Consider the following 16467-nt stretch of genomic DNA (forward strand, 5'->3'; position numbering starts at 1 on the left):
GTTACCTACTTTATACAGCATTAGGAAGCCCTTGGGTGTCCACTTCGATAAAGCGGCACGACACGAGAACCCTCTCATCGTGGCCGCCGGTAACTACATTCCCGATCCTGCGGACAGAATGGAAAGCAGTCGACGTCGCCCAAAACACGTCATCTCGGATCCTCCCGATCCACTAACGGTGCTTTTAGGTACTTCAAGCACCGGTCACCGTTCTCGTCGAACCCGTCGCTTGCGACGAAGGGCTCGACGAGTAAATTAACTCTCAGACACAGCCCACTGAGTTTCTCGCCGAATCTTCTCAGTGGGTCGCGTTTCCGATCCGGTGGTAGATTCTGCGAAGCACGGCTCTTGCTAGGGTTCGTGTTAGCATCGTCATCAGGTTTGAGCCCCGTGAGCTCACCTACTAGCCACGGTTACGCTGAAATAGCCCCTAATCAGCTTAGGTAGGAAAAAAAAAACTGCTTTAGTTTACTTAATCTAGTTCTACATAAACGATATCATATTTTCGAACTTTTGAACCACGCAAACAACAAAATATGTTGATTTCACTGCGATGTTTTAAATACATAGCAATAAATAAAAGAAAACCTAAAAATAAACAATTCAAAACTATCGTTATCGGTTTAGTTTGAATCATTGTAGAAAGCAATAAATACACATTTTTTATGCTGCACGATTAAAAACGAAAATATACATAGATAATAAATTAACTTTTAATTTAAATTAATATGTTTAAAGAGGGAGAATAGGAGAATATTCAGTTCAATAGAACTAAACGAATATTCAAGCTATTATTACTTAGATTTTACTTATATTCTAACTTAGGGAATGTAATTATGTTGACCGCATTAATATGTTAATGAAAATTTTACTCTCATCGTACTTAATTTACTAACTTATTTAATTCCTCAAAATTTATGGAGTTAGTGACTCGATTTGAGATCACACACGGAGATATCGATTCAAAAATCGCACTAGAAAAATAGCTTCAAGTCTGATACCTCTACTTTGAGTCATCAAACTTCAAAGTACTGCTGGTTGACTGGTTGTCGTCATTTGTCATTAAATTAATCAAAATTAGTCTATTTTTGTAACGACTGCAGTAGGTAACCAGTGTTAATTGTGATCGGTATAACGTTGTGCGTAACGAAAATGTCTCGAGCAGGCGACAGACCGAATCAAGCGCAGACATATAAGTTAGTTGTGGTGGGCGGCGGAGGAGTTGGAAAAAGTGCTATCACCATACAATTTATTCAGGTATTACCCGCCTCGAACGTCTAAAATACATATAAACAACACTTAGTACTAACATCTGACCAATAATCTGGATACTTATGTATGTAACTATTAAGTATTTAGAATAGTAAAGATGTCATGCTTATTAATAGCTATGGGAGTCGTTCGGTCAAGGCCTAGGCTATGAAAGCGCCGCCCACAGCTAAAAACGCAGATGGTCCACAAATTCCACAAACCACCAAGAAAGCTAGATACCTTGTATGCTGGACACATAACATTACATACTATTCTTTTCCTTTTACTTTTTTTCATCTGATTATTTGTATGTTTTATTAAGAGTTACAACTACATATATCAGTATTTTGATAATCATTATTTATTTACCAGATAATGCTTCCCCTGCAAAGATTTATGCAAAAATAATTTATTCTATCTTTTAAATTGTTTATTCTAAAACTTCTAATAGCTAAGAGGTTACAAATTTTACTAATGATATACCCTGTGTTATAAATCTACAGAGGTAGGCACCACCATCCTGCCTTCATCTACTGTAAAGCAGTAATGTTATTTTGTCTGATGGGTTAGACAACTATTACATTGACTAAATGACTTAGATCTTCTCTTGTGGCAGCATATGATGTCTAAATATTTTCACAACCTTAATATTAGGTGGGATGAAATTCATATCTATGCAATATATATATATATATATATTTTTTTTTTAAAGTCTAGTGGGCCTGGTTGCTGCTTCTGAGTATTCAAGTCTTTACGAATTCAGAATATAATGACCACTGAGATGAATTTATAAAAAGGTTGTGTTCTTTTAAAAAAAACATAAAATAAGATATCTTGAATCAGTAATCAAAAGAAGCATAAAATCAAATTAATATTATAAATGTGAAAATGTATTTGTTTGTGTTTGTTGTCTTTCACATCAAAACATGTATTTTTTTTAAAGCGACACTTTTAAGTCAGAAGAGTGACATAAACCACCTTTTATCAAAATATTTAATTGTGTACCTTTAATTTTAGTTACTGGATTTTATGTCTATTTTATTTTTAAAATTTGATTACTAAAAGATCTAAGTTTACTTAGCCAATTGCATTTTTTTAAATCGGCAAGTATTTTGTTTCAATAGAAATAAAACAAGGATTTTATTTAGAAGTAATTTGGCTGTGAGGGTCTGGTCATTTTGCAAAAAGGGTCTTTCACCCAAATATAGTTTAGGAATTCCTACTCTACAGCATATTGTATACCTGGTAGGTTGCACTCTGCCAGCTTGTCTAGCTTTTGAACCTTAAACAATAGTACTGAGAATTTGACCTGATGTCTAATGATGGTCAGCAGCACTTTGTGTGCGAATGGGTTGCAATAACTGCATAACAGATGCACGAGAAAAATGCGTGCATAAGTCGCTTATTGTGAATAACCACATCATTTCGGATCCTCCCGATCTACGAGGGCTCGACGAGTAAATTAACCCTCAGACAGCCCACTGAGTTTCTCGCCGGATCTTCTCAGTGGGTCGCGTTTCCGATCCGGTGGTAGATTCTGCGAAGCACGGCTCTTGCTAGGGTTCGTGTTGGCAACTTCGTCAGGTTTGAGCCCCGTGAGCTCACCTAGTTAAGGTTCTGCTGAAATAGCCTCTCAAGGCTATCAGCATAGGTAGGAAAAAAAAAGTGAATAACCTATTTTCCATTTATAACACGAAAGAACATATTCATATTAATTCCCATGAATCACACTCATTGAAATATTACTAATACAAGATTATCCAAATAAACATAATATGGTTTTGTATGATTCTCGTAATTCTGCAAGGTTCTTTGATTACATATTGTATGGATGATGTAATGAGTATTCACATCCAAAGGGTACTAGTGAATTTTTATTATATGATTTTTTTTTTATTTTCCCGTTTGTGAATTCAATTACGTAGTAGTGGATGACGTCATTATGACGCTGGCGATCGAATTTAGGCCAGAGGATAATGAACTGTCTTAATCAAAAGACACAAGTGAAGGAATCATGATCTACTGTGGCTGCTACTATTATTATTTATTACTAGGAGCAGTGTCCTTACTTTACTGTTCTGGCGCCACCTATGGTACGTTGATGGTACTACCCTAGAGTACCAACGACATTTGGACCCATATTTATATCACAATCGGATTATTGTTTACGAACATATACAAAAGTAACTAACATACAAACATCGATTTTTATTTTTATAGATTTAGCTCTGTGATATCATCACACGGCCGTCTGGTGTAGTGGTAAGTGACATGGTCACTACACAAGGGGGTCGCGGGTTCGAATCCCGCCAAGGGAAGATATTTGTATGATAAATATAAATGTCTTTTCCAGAGTTATGGATGTATATTAAATATATGTATGTGTATAATAAAAACCGTTATCTGGTACCTGTAACACAAGTTCTTTACGAACTTATCACGGGACCAGTTAACGTGGCGTGATTGTTAGTAAATATTTATTATTATTATTATTATTATTATTTAACTGTTCTTTTAATGAACTATATCACATTTTATTTCATTACCTTCGAACTTGATATCGAGGGGTGAAAGGCTATATGGCTTAAGCGACAATTCGCTCAATACGCGACATTTATCTTTATAATTACAAAGATCCGTTTAATTTGATATAAGTATTAACAATACTATGTTTTTAATGGAATGTCTATTAAGTTTACCCCCATTCAAATAGCTGAAGATGTTTCTTTGTTATGATATTTTTTCCAAATTGTACACTTTAAATGGCTCTCATGTAAAGTTGCAAAAATGTCGTTTAAACCAAATAGCCTTTATAGCCCTCGATATTCTTTTTTTTTTATTGCTTAGTTGGGTGGACGAGCTCACGGCCCACCTGATGTTAGGAGCCCATAGACGTCTACAAAGTAAATACCGCCACCTACCTGGAGACGTGAGTTCTAAGGTCTCAGTTTTTACAGTACAACGGCTGCCCCGCCCTTCAAACCAAAACGCATTACTGCTTCACGGCAGAAATAGACAGGGCGGTGGTACCTACCCGTGTGGACTCACGATACGTTATATTTATTACACGATACTTGGTTGATCCAACTAATTGACAGTTGTCAACGTCGCTAATTGTCACAGGAATACCAGCAGCAAATCCATGCAGTTGTCGTTCAGTTACTGTAAATAGTTTTATCGAATTCCAGAGTTATTTCGTGACCGACTATGACCCTACGATCGAGGACAGCTACACGAAGCAGTGCGTCATCGATGACATCCCCGCCAAATTGGACAGTAAGTACCGCTGGACTCTGTGGTCAATTTGTATGAGGGCTTTGTAATAAATAATGTGTAGGTCAAATCATTATTGGATAATGATTCTGCAAAGCCTTTGAATGTATCTGCTTGTTGGACCACTAAAGTGGTGGATGAAAGGCGATTGCATGCAGCAGAGATGCGAATGTTGCGATGGATGTGTGGAGTAACGAGATTGGATAGAATACGGAATGAATATGTTAGAGGAGGTCTGAAAGTGGCACCTGTGACAGAGAAGCTGAGAAGTTTTAAATATGAATGTGGAAGGCTTTAGAGGAAGAGGTAGACCTAAGAAGAAATTGATGGATTGCATGAAAGACGATATGTGTAAGAGGGGAGTGAGCGAAGAAATGGTATATGATAGAGGAGTATGGAAGGAGAAAATAAGTTGCCCATGTGACTGGGAGAAGGGCAGGAGAATGCTAACATGATGATGATTCTGCTAAACACTGCTCTGGCTAGGGCTAGTGTTAGTGACGTCACCAGGCTTGAGCCCCGTGAGCTCACCTACTCGCTTGGTTACGCTGCCATAACCCTCTAGGCTTAGGTAAGAATAACAAAAAAATTTATAAAAATACCTACCTAATACCAGTAGGTATTATCGGGTAGGGTAGTGTAAGCGGAATTACCTAGGCTACCAGAGAAACATGTCACTTCAGCCTGTTCAGAGTGAGTTGCGTCTCATCCGAAATCTATCGGATTGTACATATACCTAATGAAGTTGTTCGCTCTGCCAACAGTCCTGGACACAGCCGGCCAAGAGGAGTTTAGCGCCATGCGCGAACAGTACATGAGGTCTGGCGAGGGCTTCCTGCTGGTCTTCTCCGTGGCGGACCACGCGAGCTTCGACGAGCTTTACAAATTCCACAAGCAGATACTTCGAGTCAAAGACAGGGAGGAGTTCCCGATGCTGATCGTTGGGAACAAGGCTGACTTAGAAACGCAGCGAGTGGTGAGTTACGCCAAATTAAGTCTTAATGTGTAAGCAGCACAATACTTTTTTTAATACGCTTTTATTAGCTTCAGACGTGTTTTTAACGGAATTTTTTAACATGATTTTGACCCCTTCAAAACGTCGGATTAACTCGAAATTTATATACCTATTATGGACCGATGACAACTTTGAAAAAAAATTTTAAAAAATTGAAATTCACCTAAAAAATAAATTTTAATAAATTTGAATTAAAAATAGTGTAAGAAAAAATGATTTTATTGTAAAAAAACGTGGGGTGCTTTTCAGGATATTATCATAATAACCCTTCTACTCATATCTGTTCATAAAATATTTACAACTACTTATACCATGCACCCCACGCTTTTTTACAATAAAATCTTTTAGCAACCGTTATTAGTCTTTATGTTTGCTCTAATCTATTCTTACCGGATTTCACATTGTTTGTCTGTGAACACGATGACATATCGACACGACGTTGTTACTTAAGCGACAGCTCAGCGCTATGTGAGTCGTACACTTGACTATCGACACCACTTCGACAAAGCGGCACCTTTTTTCCTACCTAGCTGAGAGTCTTGAGAGGCTATTTCAGCGTAACCTTAACTAGTAGGTGAGCTCACGGGGCTCAAACCTGACGACGTTGCTCGAACCCTAGCAAGAGCCGTGCTTCGCAGAATCTACCACCGGATCGGAAACGCGACCCACTGAGAAGATCCGGCGAGAAACTCAGTAGGCTGTGCCTGTGGGTTAATTTACTCGTCGAACCCTTCGTTGCAAACGACGGGTTCGACGAGAACGATGACCGGTGCTTGGGGTACCTAAAAGCACCGTTAGTGGATCGGGAGGATCCGAAATAACGTGTTTGGGGCGACGTCGACTGCTTTCCATTCGGTCCGCAGGATCGGGAATATACTTACCGGCGGCCACGATGAGAGGTTTCTCATGTCGTGACGCTTTATCGATGTGGCAATACCACCAGTAAACTACTTAAGTTAGAGAAGTTAATAAGAAGTTAGGATGCCGAGTGTTATGTTCAATCGTCGATGCCACGTCCGGCAGGTGTCGCTGGAGGAGGCCCAGGCGCTATCCCGACAGCTCAAGGTGCCTTACATCGAGTGCAGCGCCAAGGCCCGCATGAACGTGGACCAGGCCTTCCACGAGCTCGTGAGGCTCGTCAGGCGCTTCCAGGAGGCCGAGAGGATGAACACGAAGAACTACTACGAGAGCGGTAAGAAGAAGAAGTGCACCATCCTGTAACGAACGCCGGCTCTATATCTTTGTATCCGATGACGTAGCTATATAACTATTGCACCATCTTGTAACGAACGTCAGCTCTATATCTTTGTATCCGATGACGTAGCTACATAACTATACTTGAGACCTTAGAACTTATATTTCATGGTGGGTGGCGGATTTGCGTTGTAGATGTCTATGGGCTCCAGTAACCTATTAACATCAGGTGGGCTGTGAGCTCGTCCACCCATCTAAGCAATAAAAAAGGCGACGCGATGTAATTAAATTATTCATACGACAAATTTTGTTAAAATTAAAGTTTACAACGAACAGTGTTAGCTCGACGTACGAAAATCGACCCTAAGCACAAATACCGTAAGATCTAAAATTTATTGAAACAAAAAGAATGTTTTTTTTTTTTAAAAGACGAAGACATCAATTGAACAAAACAAAAGGATCGATCGACAAAACAGACGACAAACTGTTTCGTCTCTAATATTATAGATGTGAAAGAACATAAGCACTTAACACGTTGATATAGGGTTGGTTTTTCTTTGTCAATCGATTTATTTGGAAATTTCAGTTAATAATTGCAACTTAATATATTATAGTTCAAACTAATTTTTAAGACTCCGTAAATACTCAATATATCGAGGGGTAACAGGGTATTTGGTTTAAACGACATTTTTAAAATTTTTAAAATATAAAAAAAATATTATAACAAAAAAATTATTTCAGCTATATATTTGAATGGTAGTATGTAAGCTTAACTTGAAGTTCAATTAAAAACATCGAACTGTCGATGCTAATACCAAATAAAACGAACCTTTAATAACAAAAATACATTTCGCTTAAACCATATAGCTTTTAACCCCTCGATATACAGGGTGTCCCAGAAAGAATAGATAATCCTGAAACACCCCACAGTAGGGCTATTGGGGGCTCAAAATAAAAAAATTAAAAAAAAAATCTTAGGTAGTACCCAAATTACTTCACAAAACTTGCTTACACAAAGAGATAAGGTGCTATTTACGTATGTACATAGTTTTTTTTTATATATTTCATTGGCGTCCGTCGCAAAAAACAGTAAAGTCGAATGGCAAAACCGCGCGAAATCAATCGGCCGCCATTACGGCAACGACGTCCGAACATTCTAGATTCTGAAGGCGGGACATTTGATTTTTTTAAACGCAAAAACCACTTTAACGGCAGTAAAAACTCATTATTCGCCAGGTATATGTTCCGTGAATATGGTATAGTCATTTTTATATATTGTTTTGTAGGGAATACGTTCTTAAGTGACAAAATAAAAACACATTTTAGGCATAGATGTAATAAGGTCTATTTTACTTTTTTATTAGTCCATTTCACGATGCGCTCACAAAGGATATTCGCTTGGATACGTGTGTACATATTTAAATAGTTTTTATCAATGTGTATGTACCCTGTTTTTTTTTCTACCTAAGCTAATATTCTAGAGAGGCTATGTCAGCGTCACCGGGTTAATAGGTGAGCTTACGGGGCTCAAACCTGACGTTGTTGCTAATACTGACCCTAGCAAGAGCCGTGCTTCGCAGAATCTACCACCGGATCGGAAACGCGACCCACTGAGAAGATCCGACGAGAAACTCAGTGGGCCGTGTATATATATACCCATTAGATCCACGAATTAAAAAATCTTTAGTCGCGTATATAGGAAGTGGTTCGCTTTTTTTTTTTAATCCGTGAATAGTGAAAACTCTAATAAAGGAAGCGCGAATAATGAGTTTTTACTGTATTGTTGCTTAAATTAATTTTGGGTCACTTATCGATGAACTGTCGTTTAGTTCAGTCCGGGACGTCATCGGCAATTTGCCGGCATCGGTAAAACGGTATTTATGGTAACGATTGACAGCTGTCAACACGAGCGGGAGTTACAAAAAAAAAAAAAAACACAAAAAAGCACCACCACTTTAATATATAGACGTGAAAAGCGGAAAAAAATGTAAATAAATAAATAATCTAAATTAAAAAAAAAAAAAAACTACAACCAAATATTAATGTTTGTAATTTAAAAAAAAAAGGTATATAATATAATATATTGTAAAGATGTTTGATAATTTAGATTTTAAGTCGAATAACACACTGCCGGTGCGATGGTTACAAACAAACGTAACTACAATATTAGGCGTATACATAATTTAAGACTATATATAACCCTCCTCTCGTGACTCGTCCTGTATCTATATCCTGATGGGGGAAAGATATTTGGCTTAAGCGACATTTCTGAACTTTTTTCCGTACCTAATCTTGTGGTAGTCTTGAGAGGTTATGCCAGCGTAACCAAATGAGTAGATGAGCTCATGGGGCTTTAATCTGGGGGCGTTACTAACACCAGTCCCCCTAACCCATGCATCAGCTCGCTGAGTTTCTCGCCGGATCCTCTCAGCGGGTCGCGTCTCCGATCCGGTGGTAGATTCATTCGGTAGTTAACGGCCGTCTGGTGTAGTGGTAAGTGACATGGTCACTACACAAGGGGGTCGCGGGTTCGAATCCCGGCAACTGAAGATATTTGTAAGATAAATATAAAATGTATTTTCCAGGGTTATGGGTGTATATTATATAAATGCATGTGTATAATAAAAATCTTACATCTATTTCCGTTATCTGGTACTTGTAATACAAGTTCTTTACGAACTTAGCACGGGACTAGTTAACGTGGCGTGATTGTTGGTAAATATTTATTATATTTATTTATTTATTCGCGAAGCAGTCGCTCTTGAGTTGTTAAGTCTCCTTCGGAGGCGCTCGGGCAGCTGTTAGCTAATCCCAGCCCTCTTGGCTGAGCCTTTGCTCGCCCACCTGTCCTGGTGAAACTGGAAAGGCCTCCGGGCCACCAGTAACCATTCAATCATAAAAAAAACACTAGTCCTATCAAGAGCGGTGCTTCGCAGAATCTACCACCGGATCGGAAACGCGACCCACTGAGTAAATCCGGCGAGAAACTCTCAGTGGGCAATTTCGTTTAACACGCGACATTTATTTTTGTAATTAAAGGTCCGTTTAATTTGGTATTAGCATCGACATATCGATGTTTTTAATTTGGGGGGCAGCGGCTTGGCTCTGCTCCTGGCATTGCTGAAGTCCATGGGCGACGGTAACCCCTTACCATCGGCCGGGCCGTATGCTCGTCTGCCTACAAGGAATATAAAAAAAAAATAACTTCAATTAAGTATACCCCATTAAAATAGCAGAAGAAGTTTTTTTGTTATGATTTATTTTGTCTTAATTTTTTAAACTTTAAATGGCTCTTCTGTAGAGTTGTGAAAATGTCGCTTAAACAAAATAAGCCTTTCACTCATAGTATATCTGTGTAATAGCTTATTTCAATGTAATTTTGACTGACCTCAAGACATCGAATCCCTTGACAATCTTTGCTCGTGTCAAGGACTAATAATGATACAATAGTCTCATTACTACGGCTTAATATCATTAGGTTAGAAAAAAAAAGATAATTAGAAAATTTAATTTCGGTTCACCGCGTAAAAACGTGTTTCTATAGTTTTAAAACTACATTTTTAACACTTTTATTGGTGTTAGGACGTCTTGTAAGTTCGCGCGGGTAGGTACCACCACCCTGCCTATTTCGGCCGTGAAGCAGTAATGCGTTTCGGTTTGAAGGGCGGGGCAGCCGTTGTAACTATACTGAGACCTTAGAACGTATATCTCAAGGTGGGTGGCACATTTACGTTGTAAATGTCTTTTGGCTCCGGTAACCACTTAACGCCAGGTGGGGCGTGAGCTCGTATCTGAGTACCTTACAATTTTCAATCAAGAGAATATTTTCATTTCATGTCGTCTATTATATACGTAATCTATCTGAATCCAAGATGAAGGCAGCGAAGAGTGAAATACGACTAAACATGGTAACAACCAAATAATAAATAACAACGAATATTGACGTAAAAAAACATGTAATGTCGCTAGATTAAAAAAAAATTCACAATCATCATATAGTGTTGTAAGACTAAAATGCTTTCCCCGAAAATGCGCAATTTTTTAATTAGTCCATCCTAGATTCTGTCGACACCATCGACAATGGATGTTATTAATGTCTACCTTTATAACGTGAGAGAGATAAATTATTCAACTTTACGATCAGTCTCAAATAGAGTTCATTAGTTTTTTAATAGAGTAAAATATATATTATATATTTTTAAATGTTTATATTTTTATACAATTTTATTAATGTATTTTAGCGCTACGTTTTTTGCGAGAGCACCGTTGGCTTAGTGCTTGATTAAGTTTTGGATCGGGTCGTAGGATCGACTCTCTGCGTCTACCAATGAGTTAGATATTTTATGTAGGCGTTTAAATGTTTTAACATTAATGGAAGCTGGAGGTTTCAATGGCGGCGTGGATGTGGAATATGTCTGTTGTCTGTATAACACAATAAACAATTGAGGCAAGGAAAGTTTGTATACATTCATAGTCTCACAGTTTGTATAATGTCGAGATATTTCAAGATTAAATATCGAGGGGTGCAATGTTATTTGGTTTAGGGACATTACGCTTAATACGTGATGACATTTATCTTTGTAATTAAAGGTCCGTTTTATTTGGTATTAGCATCAACAGTACAATGTTTTTAATTGAACCTCAATTAAGTTTAGTCTATTGAAATAGCTGAAGAAGTTTTTATGTTATGATATGTTTTGCCAAAGTTTAATCTTTAATTGAGTCTTCTATTATCAAAGGTGGCAAACTGTGCATTTGGACAAAAAAATGTTATTGATATGGTGATACAGATTGATTTGAATATAATCGTCTCCTTCAAAGAATACGGTTCAATACCTACATTAAATAAAGGTTAATACTTAACCTGTTATTTATCTAAGATGTCGTTCAGAAGAGTTTTGTGACTGCCAATGGAATACAAAGTCAATAATTCGTTTTTCTGATTTACCAATAATTGTCCAAAAGTCACATTGCCGGCTTTGATAATAGTCGACTCAAATGTCTCTTATCTCTAGGGTGAAGTTGTAAAAATATTCCTTAAACCAAATAGCCATTTGCTTCTCGATATTAAAGTATACTTTGTATGTACAAATATTTTCTATTTTTTCGACAAATATTGTATACATTTGATTTACAAAACACATTAAGTTATTTTTTTATAATAATTTTTTTCATCACACTTTTGAAAGTTTTGGATTTGTTATACTTATTTATTGTGTAGATTATTAACTGTAGGTTCAGTGAAAAATAAAAAAAATGACAAAATTGAGATGTGAGGTCGAAATGTCAACTGTCGTGTGCATCGAAGCGCGGTGCAACCGTCGTACAGGACTGTTGAACCATCGACCTCAAGCCTCAAAAGCGGTGGAAGCCGGAATCTGACCTCGGTCATCAAGAATCAATCAAGACCTCTTGTTAAACGTGTTTGCAAACGATTTGCTCGTCTTAGTTGATACTATTGACGACATCAGAGCCATATTATCGGATGTCATTGCCTTAAATTGAACATTTCATAAAATGTAATCGGACCTAATTTGTATAAATAGATGTCTATGCGATCATTACTATGGAGAGATTTAACTAAAAGACAAGAAGCTATCAAAAATATACAGAGCTGCGAACAATTTATATTTAACCTTACCGTTTTTTTGTGTATTCCCAATTCGATCGCATAATATTAGGGCTGCCACACGTTGTAATAATAGTTGCAAAAAATCTTTGATCAACAATAGTAACATCTCATCATCTCACATCTTTTTTACACCGACCCGAAATCTGGTCTGAATTTACTGGTGGTAGGACCTCTAGTGAGTCCGCGCGGGTAGGTACCACCGCCCCGCCTATTTCTGCCGTGAAGCAGTAATGCGTTTCGGTTTGAAGGGTGGAGCAGCCGTTGTAACTATACTGAGACCTTACAACTTATATCTCAAGGTGGGAGGCGCATTTACGTTGTAGATGTCTATGGACTCCAGTAACCACTTAACACCAGGTGGGCTGTGAGCTCGTCCACCCATCAAAGCAATAAAAAAATCTAGTTGCTTTTGTTGATCGAAGCAAAAAATATTATTAATGTAACTCTCCACTCGTTTTAAGAGTTAAGTTATTTGTTGTTTTTTTTTAATTATTATTATGATTATTTTGTTGTTTTTTTTTTAAACGCGCGACAGTATTCGAAGTGTTGTGAACTATATAAGATATAATATCGACAAATTGTTGACTGAATTTTAATAGCGGTACGGATAATAATAGGCAATTTAAGAGAATGATTGTCACTAACTTTTTTTTAATGTACATAAAATAAAATTATTAGTTAAGCAACGTTCTCTATTTTATATATTACGCTGTGTTTGTTGAGACAGCACACGTGCTAAGAACTAATAACTATATCTAAGGGTGAAAAAAGGATATTTGGTTAACTCAAATTTGTATGCACTTGATACAGCGCCCCTAGCGGCAAACGTAGGCAAACCTTCCAACTTCATACAAATTTGAGTTAACTTTTTCGCTATCGAGAACGTTAAAAAATTCGCACTACACATACATTTAAATATTAAGATAGACACGATCCGATTACACAGCAATTGTCTATATCCGTGACCGCTGTTGGATTCAGTCAACAATTTTGTTTTACGCAATTTATTGCACGCGGCATAATGATTATGTTTATAAAGAATAACTATAATTTTTTATAAATTTTTTTTTTGTTGCATATTGCTTTTATATTCGTACGTGTCATTTTTTAATAAATGAATTGTTGTCGTAATTTCGGTGAACCGTAAACGGTTGGCCTAAGCTTCTTTTGCTGGCTGTAATGGAATTGTAAAGCGGCCTCTATGACAGGTACCGAAGGCGTTTTTTGTACGCAACGTGTTCCCGGTCCACGGTTGACAGTCAGATGCGTTGACACTGTCAACGATATTAGCCATATCATGGAGGGTAGAGGTAAGGAGAGCTGTCTCTTATGGGAGAAGCTTAAAGTGTCCCACTTTCAGCACTAAATAACAGTTCAAAAATCTTCCACAGTGGCGCTAGCATAGGCACAGGGTATGATACGAATTGTTAACTGATTGAAGTATGCTGAGTTAGGAAAATTAATATATTTAATGACTAGAGTAGTTAGTGACAATGTAATATACAAGACCTCACATGTTTACGCAGTCCAAACTAATTTCGTCAGTATAACCTAAATTATTCTGGCTTAAAAAACGTGGAGACATCGACTGCATTTTCTTATCAGCTTTAAATAAAATAATTTTTGTGATTTTGTAGTGCTTACAGTTCTTTCGTCCTTTTTTATTTTTCTATCTTATTATAATAACTTTCAGCGCCTTTTTTAAATTTACCCGGTTGCTACTGTAGCGCCACCCTTATTTAGCAGATTTTAACGCACACTTTTTCACACACAGAGACGGTTCTCATTATCTCTACCCTCCATAAGCAATATGTAAACCGCTTTTCAAGGTGAATTTATTGGGACTTGCATTGTCAGTGATAGTTTTGAAAGTTTTTGATTAAAAACACATCGTAGACGGACCTAGTCGAACTACAGTTGTGTTTTCCGTGATTAAATAAATGAAAGATTAAAACGAATCTTAAATCGTAAAAATTGAAATTGTAAATTTTAATCAACGTCTCCGCCTAGTGATGTGCTTGTTTTCGGCAGATTTAAACGGAATTGATTCAGTAAAGATGTTTGATGTTTTTCTTTTGAAATTTAACTGTCGAACGTAAGCCAACAACTAGAAAGCACTAGCAATAATATTTATAAAATATATTAAATAGAAACTGATCTTAATTTTAAAATTGACCTTAAAAGACTTGCCTGATAAATATATTTCATTACGTATAACCAAATTTGCTACGGACAAAACTTGTTAAATTATAGATCATTCAATTATTAAATGTAGTTGTACAAACAACATCAATAGTGTATTTACACGAGGTATTCCCCGGAGATGCAATCTCCCCGGATTGCCTTAGATACCAAATATCGAATTTCGTGAAAATATCGTGACACACTTTGACATTTCCGCTGTGGTTGAGAACCGCTGGGATATGTTGTTGTGACGTCATCAATGTCACGTGACAGCTTCGTGCGCTTTAGCTAGTGAATACAGTAAAAGCTCTTCATTCATATAGAAGCTATGAATATGGAAAAGCGCGTTTACAAAGGATATATTCAGTTGGATACCTACATATTGGAATCCTTTTTATTAATCGTGTATGTAGCGATGATTTTATAATGGTGTTAGGACGTCTTGTGAGTCCGCACGGGTAGGTACCACCACCCTGCCTGCTTCTGCAGTAATGCGTTTCGGTTCGAAGGGTGGGGCAGTTGTTGTACTGTTAAACTGAGTCGTTACAACTCATGTCTCTGGGTAGGTTGAAGCATTTACGTTGTAGATGTCTGGGTTCCGGTAACTGCTTAACACCAGGTGAGCTCGTCCATACATCTAAGTCATAAAAAAAAGTACCGATTAGATTCGCGTATAAAGAAATCTTTAGCCGTGAATTTAGCAATTTGGTCGCGGTTTTTTTTTAATCCGCGAAGTTAAAGAGCTTTTACTGTAGATCTATTATTGGTGTTTTTTTAACGTTAAAATTAAGACCAGTTTCTGATCTGTTGGAAAACTTCAGTCGCTAGGTGCGAGTTGGAGACGGTGTAAGTAATTTAATTAATGTATGTAGCTTGAAACGCCGCCGGTGCAATAATTTAAGGAGAGCTTTAATTATAGGCGTTATATCGCCGACTAACCAACGTCAACTGAACTCTGGTCCAGCTAATTATTATATTTGTATAAATAAACAAAAAAATGTATTGTAACATTATCGATTTGTTTTATTTTTATATTTCCATGAAAACTAAGAGTGAAAATTATTTCGACGGACTATAAAATGTCTGTCGTGAACATTGTAGACACTAAGCTCACGGAGCCCCGTATCACAGGTATGTAGAATTGGATTTATCAGAAAATAGCCACGTGGGTACGGAGAGCTTACACACACGCACTCTGTCTTATGTCACATCGTGAGCAACGTGGCGCTTTGAAAAGTTCCAAGTGACGCGAAGTCAGAGTGATAAGGCTTTTTGTATAATATCTACAGTTTTTACTGGTGGTACGACCTCTTGTGAGTCCGCGCGGGTAGGTACCAACGCCCTGCCTATTTCTGCCGTGAAGCAGTAATGCGTTTCGGTTTGAAGGGCAGCCGTTGTAACTATACTGAAACCTTAGAACTCATATCTCAAGGTGGGTGGCACATTTACGTTGTAGATGTCTATGGGTATCTAAGCAATAAAAAAAGTTGCTCGCCGGATCTTCTAGGCGGGTCGCGATTCCAATTTGGGAGTAGATTCTGCGAAGCACTGGTCTTGCTAGGGCTAGTGTTAGCAGTCTCTTAGTTTGAGCCGGTAAGCTCACCTACCCGTCACAGGACAGTTAGGATAGTCCCTTAGGCTGCCAGCGAATGAGCAGGGGAAATTAATAAAGATAATGATAATGACACCTCATATGTCGAAGTCTGTCAAAAAGTTTTGGCTGCAGAACGTTCCAAGTTACTATACTATGGAGGGTAGAGGTAAGGAGAACCGTCTCTTATGGGAGAAGCTTGAAAAAGTGTCCCACTTTCAGCACTAAATAACAGTTCAAAAATCCTCCAGAATGGCGCTAGCATAGGCACAGGGTATGATATGAATTGAGCAGTTGTTAACTGATTGAAGTATGCTGAGTTAGGAA

At 37.6% G+C, this 16467-nt stretch overlaps 1 protein-coding gene across 2 annotated transcripts; it reads left to right on the forward strand.

Moving 5' to 3' along the window:
* The first annotated feature begins 978 nt into the window (after positions 1-978).
* On the forward strand, positions 979-15562 carry Ras64B (ras-like protein 2). Of its 2 annotated transcripts, none has more exons than XM_089728864.1 (4): positions 979-1257; positions 4440-4527; positions 5289-5500; positions 6563-15562. In XM_089728864.1, the coding sequence occupies exons 1-4, from the start codon at positions 1153-1155 to the stop codon at positions 6758-6760; spliced, it is 603 nt and encodes a 200-aa protein (XP_089584990.1). In that variant the 5' UTR covers positions 979-1152; the 3' UTR covers positions 6761-15562. The 2 variants fall into 2 exon arrangements, with proteins under 2 accessions (XP_089584990.1, XP_089584991.1); XM_089728865.1 differs by having other exon boundaries at positions 999-1257; positions 5367-5500.
* Positions 15563-16467: the final 905 nt, after the last annotated feature.

This window comes from Bombyx mandarina, chromosome 07, assembly GCF_030267445.1.
Source record: "Bombyx mandarina strain Sakado chromosome 07, ASM3026744v2".
NCBI lineage: Eukaryota > Metazoa > Arthropoda > Insecta > Lepidoptera > Bombycidae > Bombyx > Bombyx mandarina.

Coding starts and splice junctions, on each gene's coding strand:
- Ras64B (XM_089728864.1), top strand. CDS start 1,153: ATGTCTCGAGCAGGCGACAGACCGAATCAAGCGCAGACATATAAGTTA. Junction 1,258..4,439: donor TCACCATACAATTTATTCAG/GTATTACCCGCC, acceptor ATCGAATTCCAG/AGTTATTTCGTGACCGACTA. Junction 5,501..6,562: donor ACTTAGAAACGCAGCGAGTG/GTGAGTTACGCC, acceptor CACGTCCGGCAG/GTGTCGCTGGAGGAGGCCCA.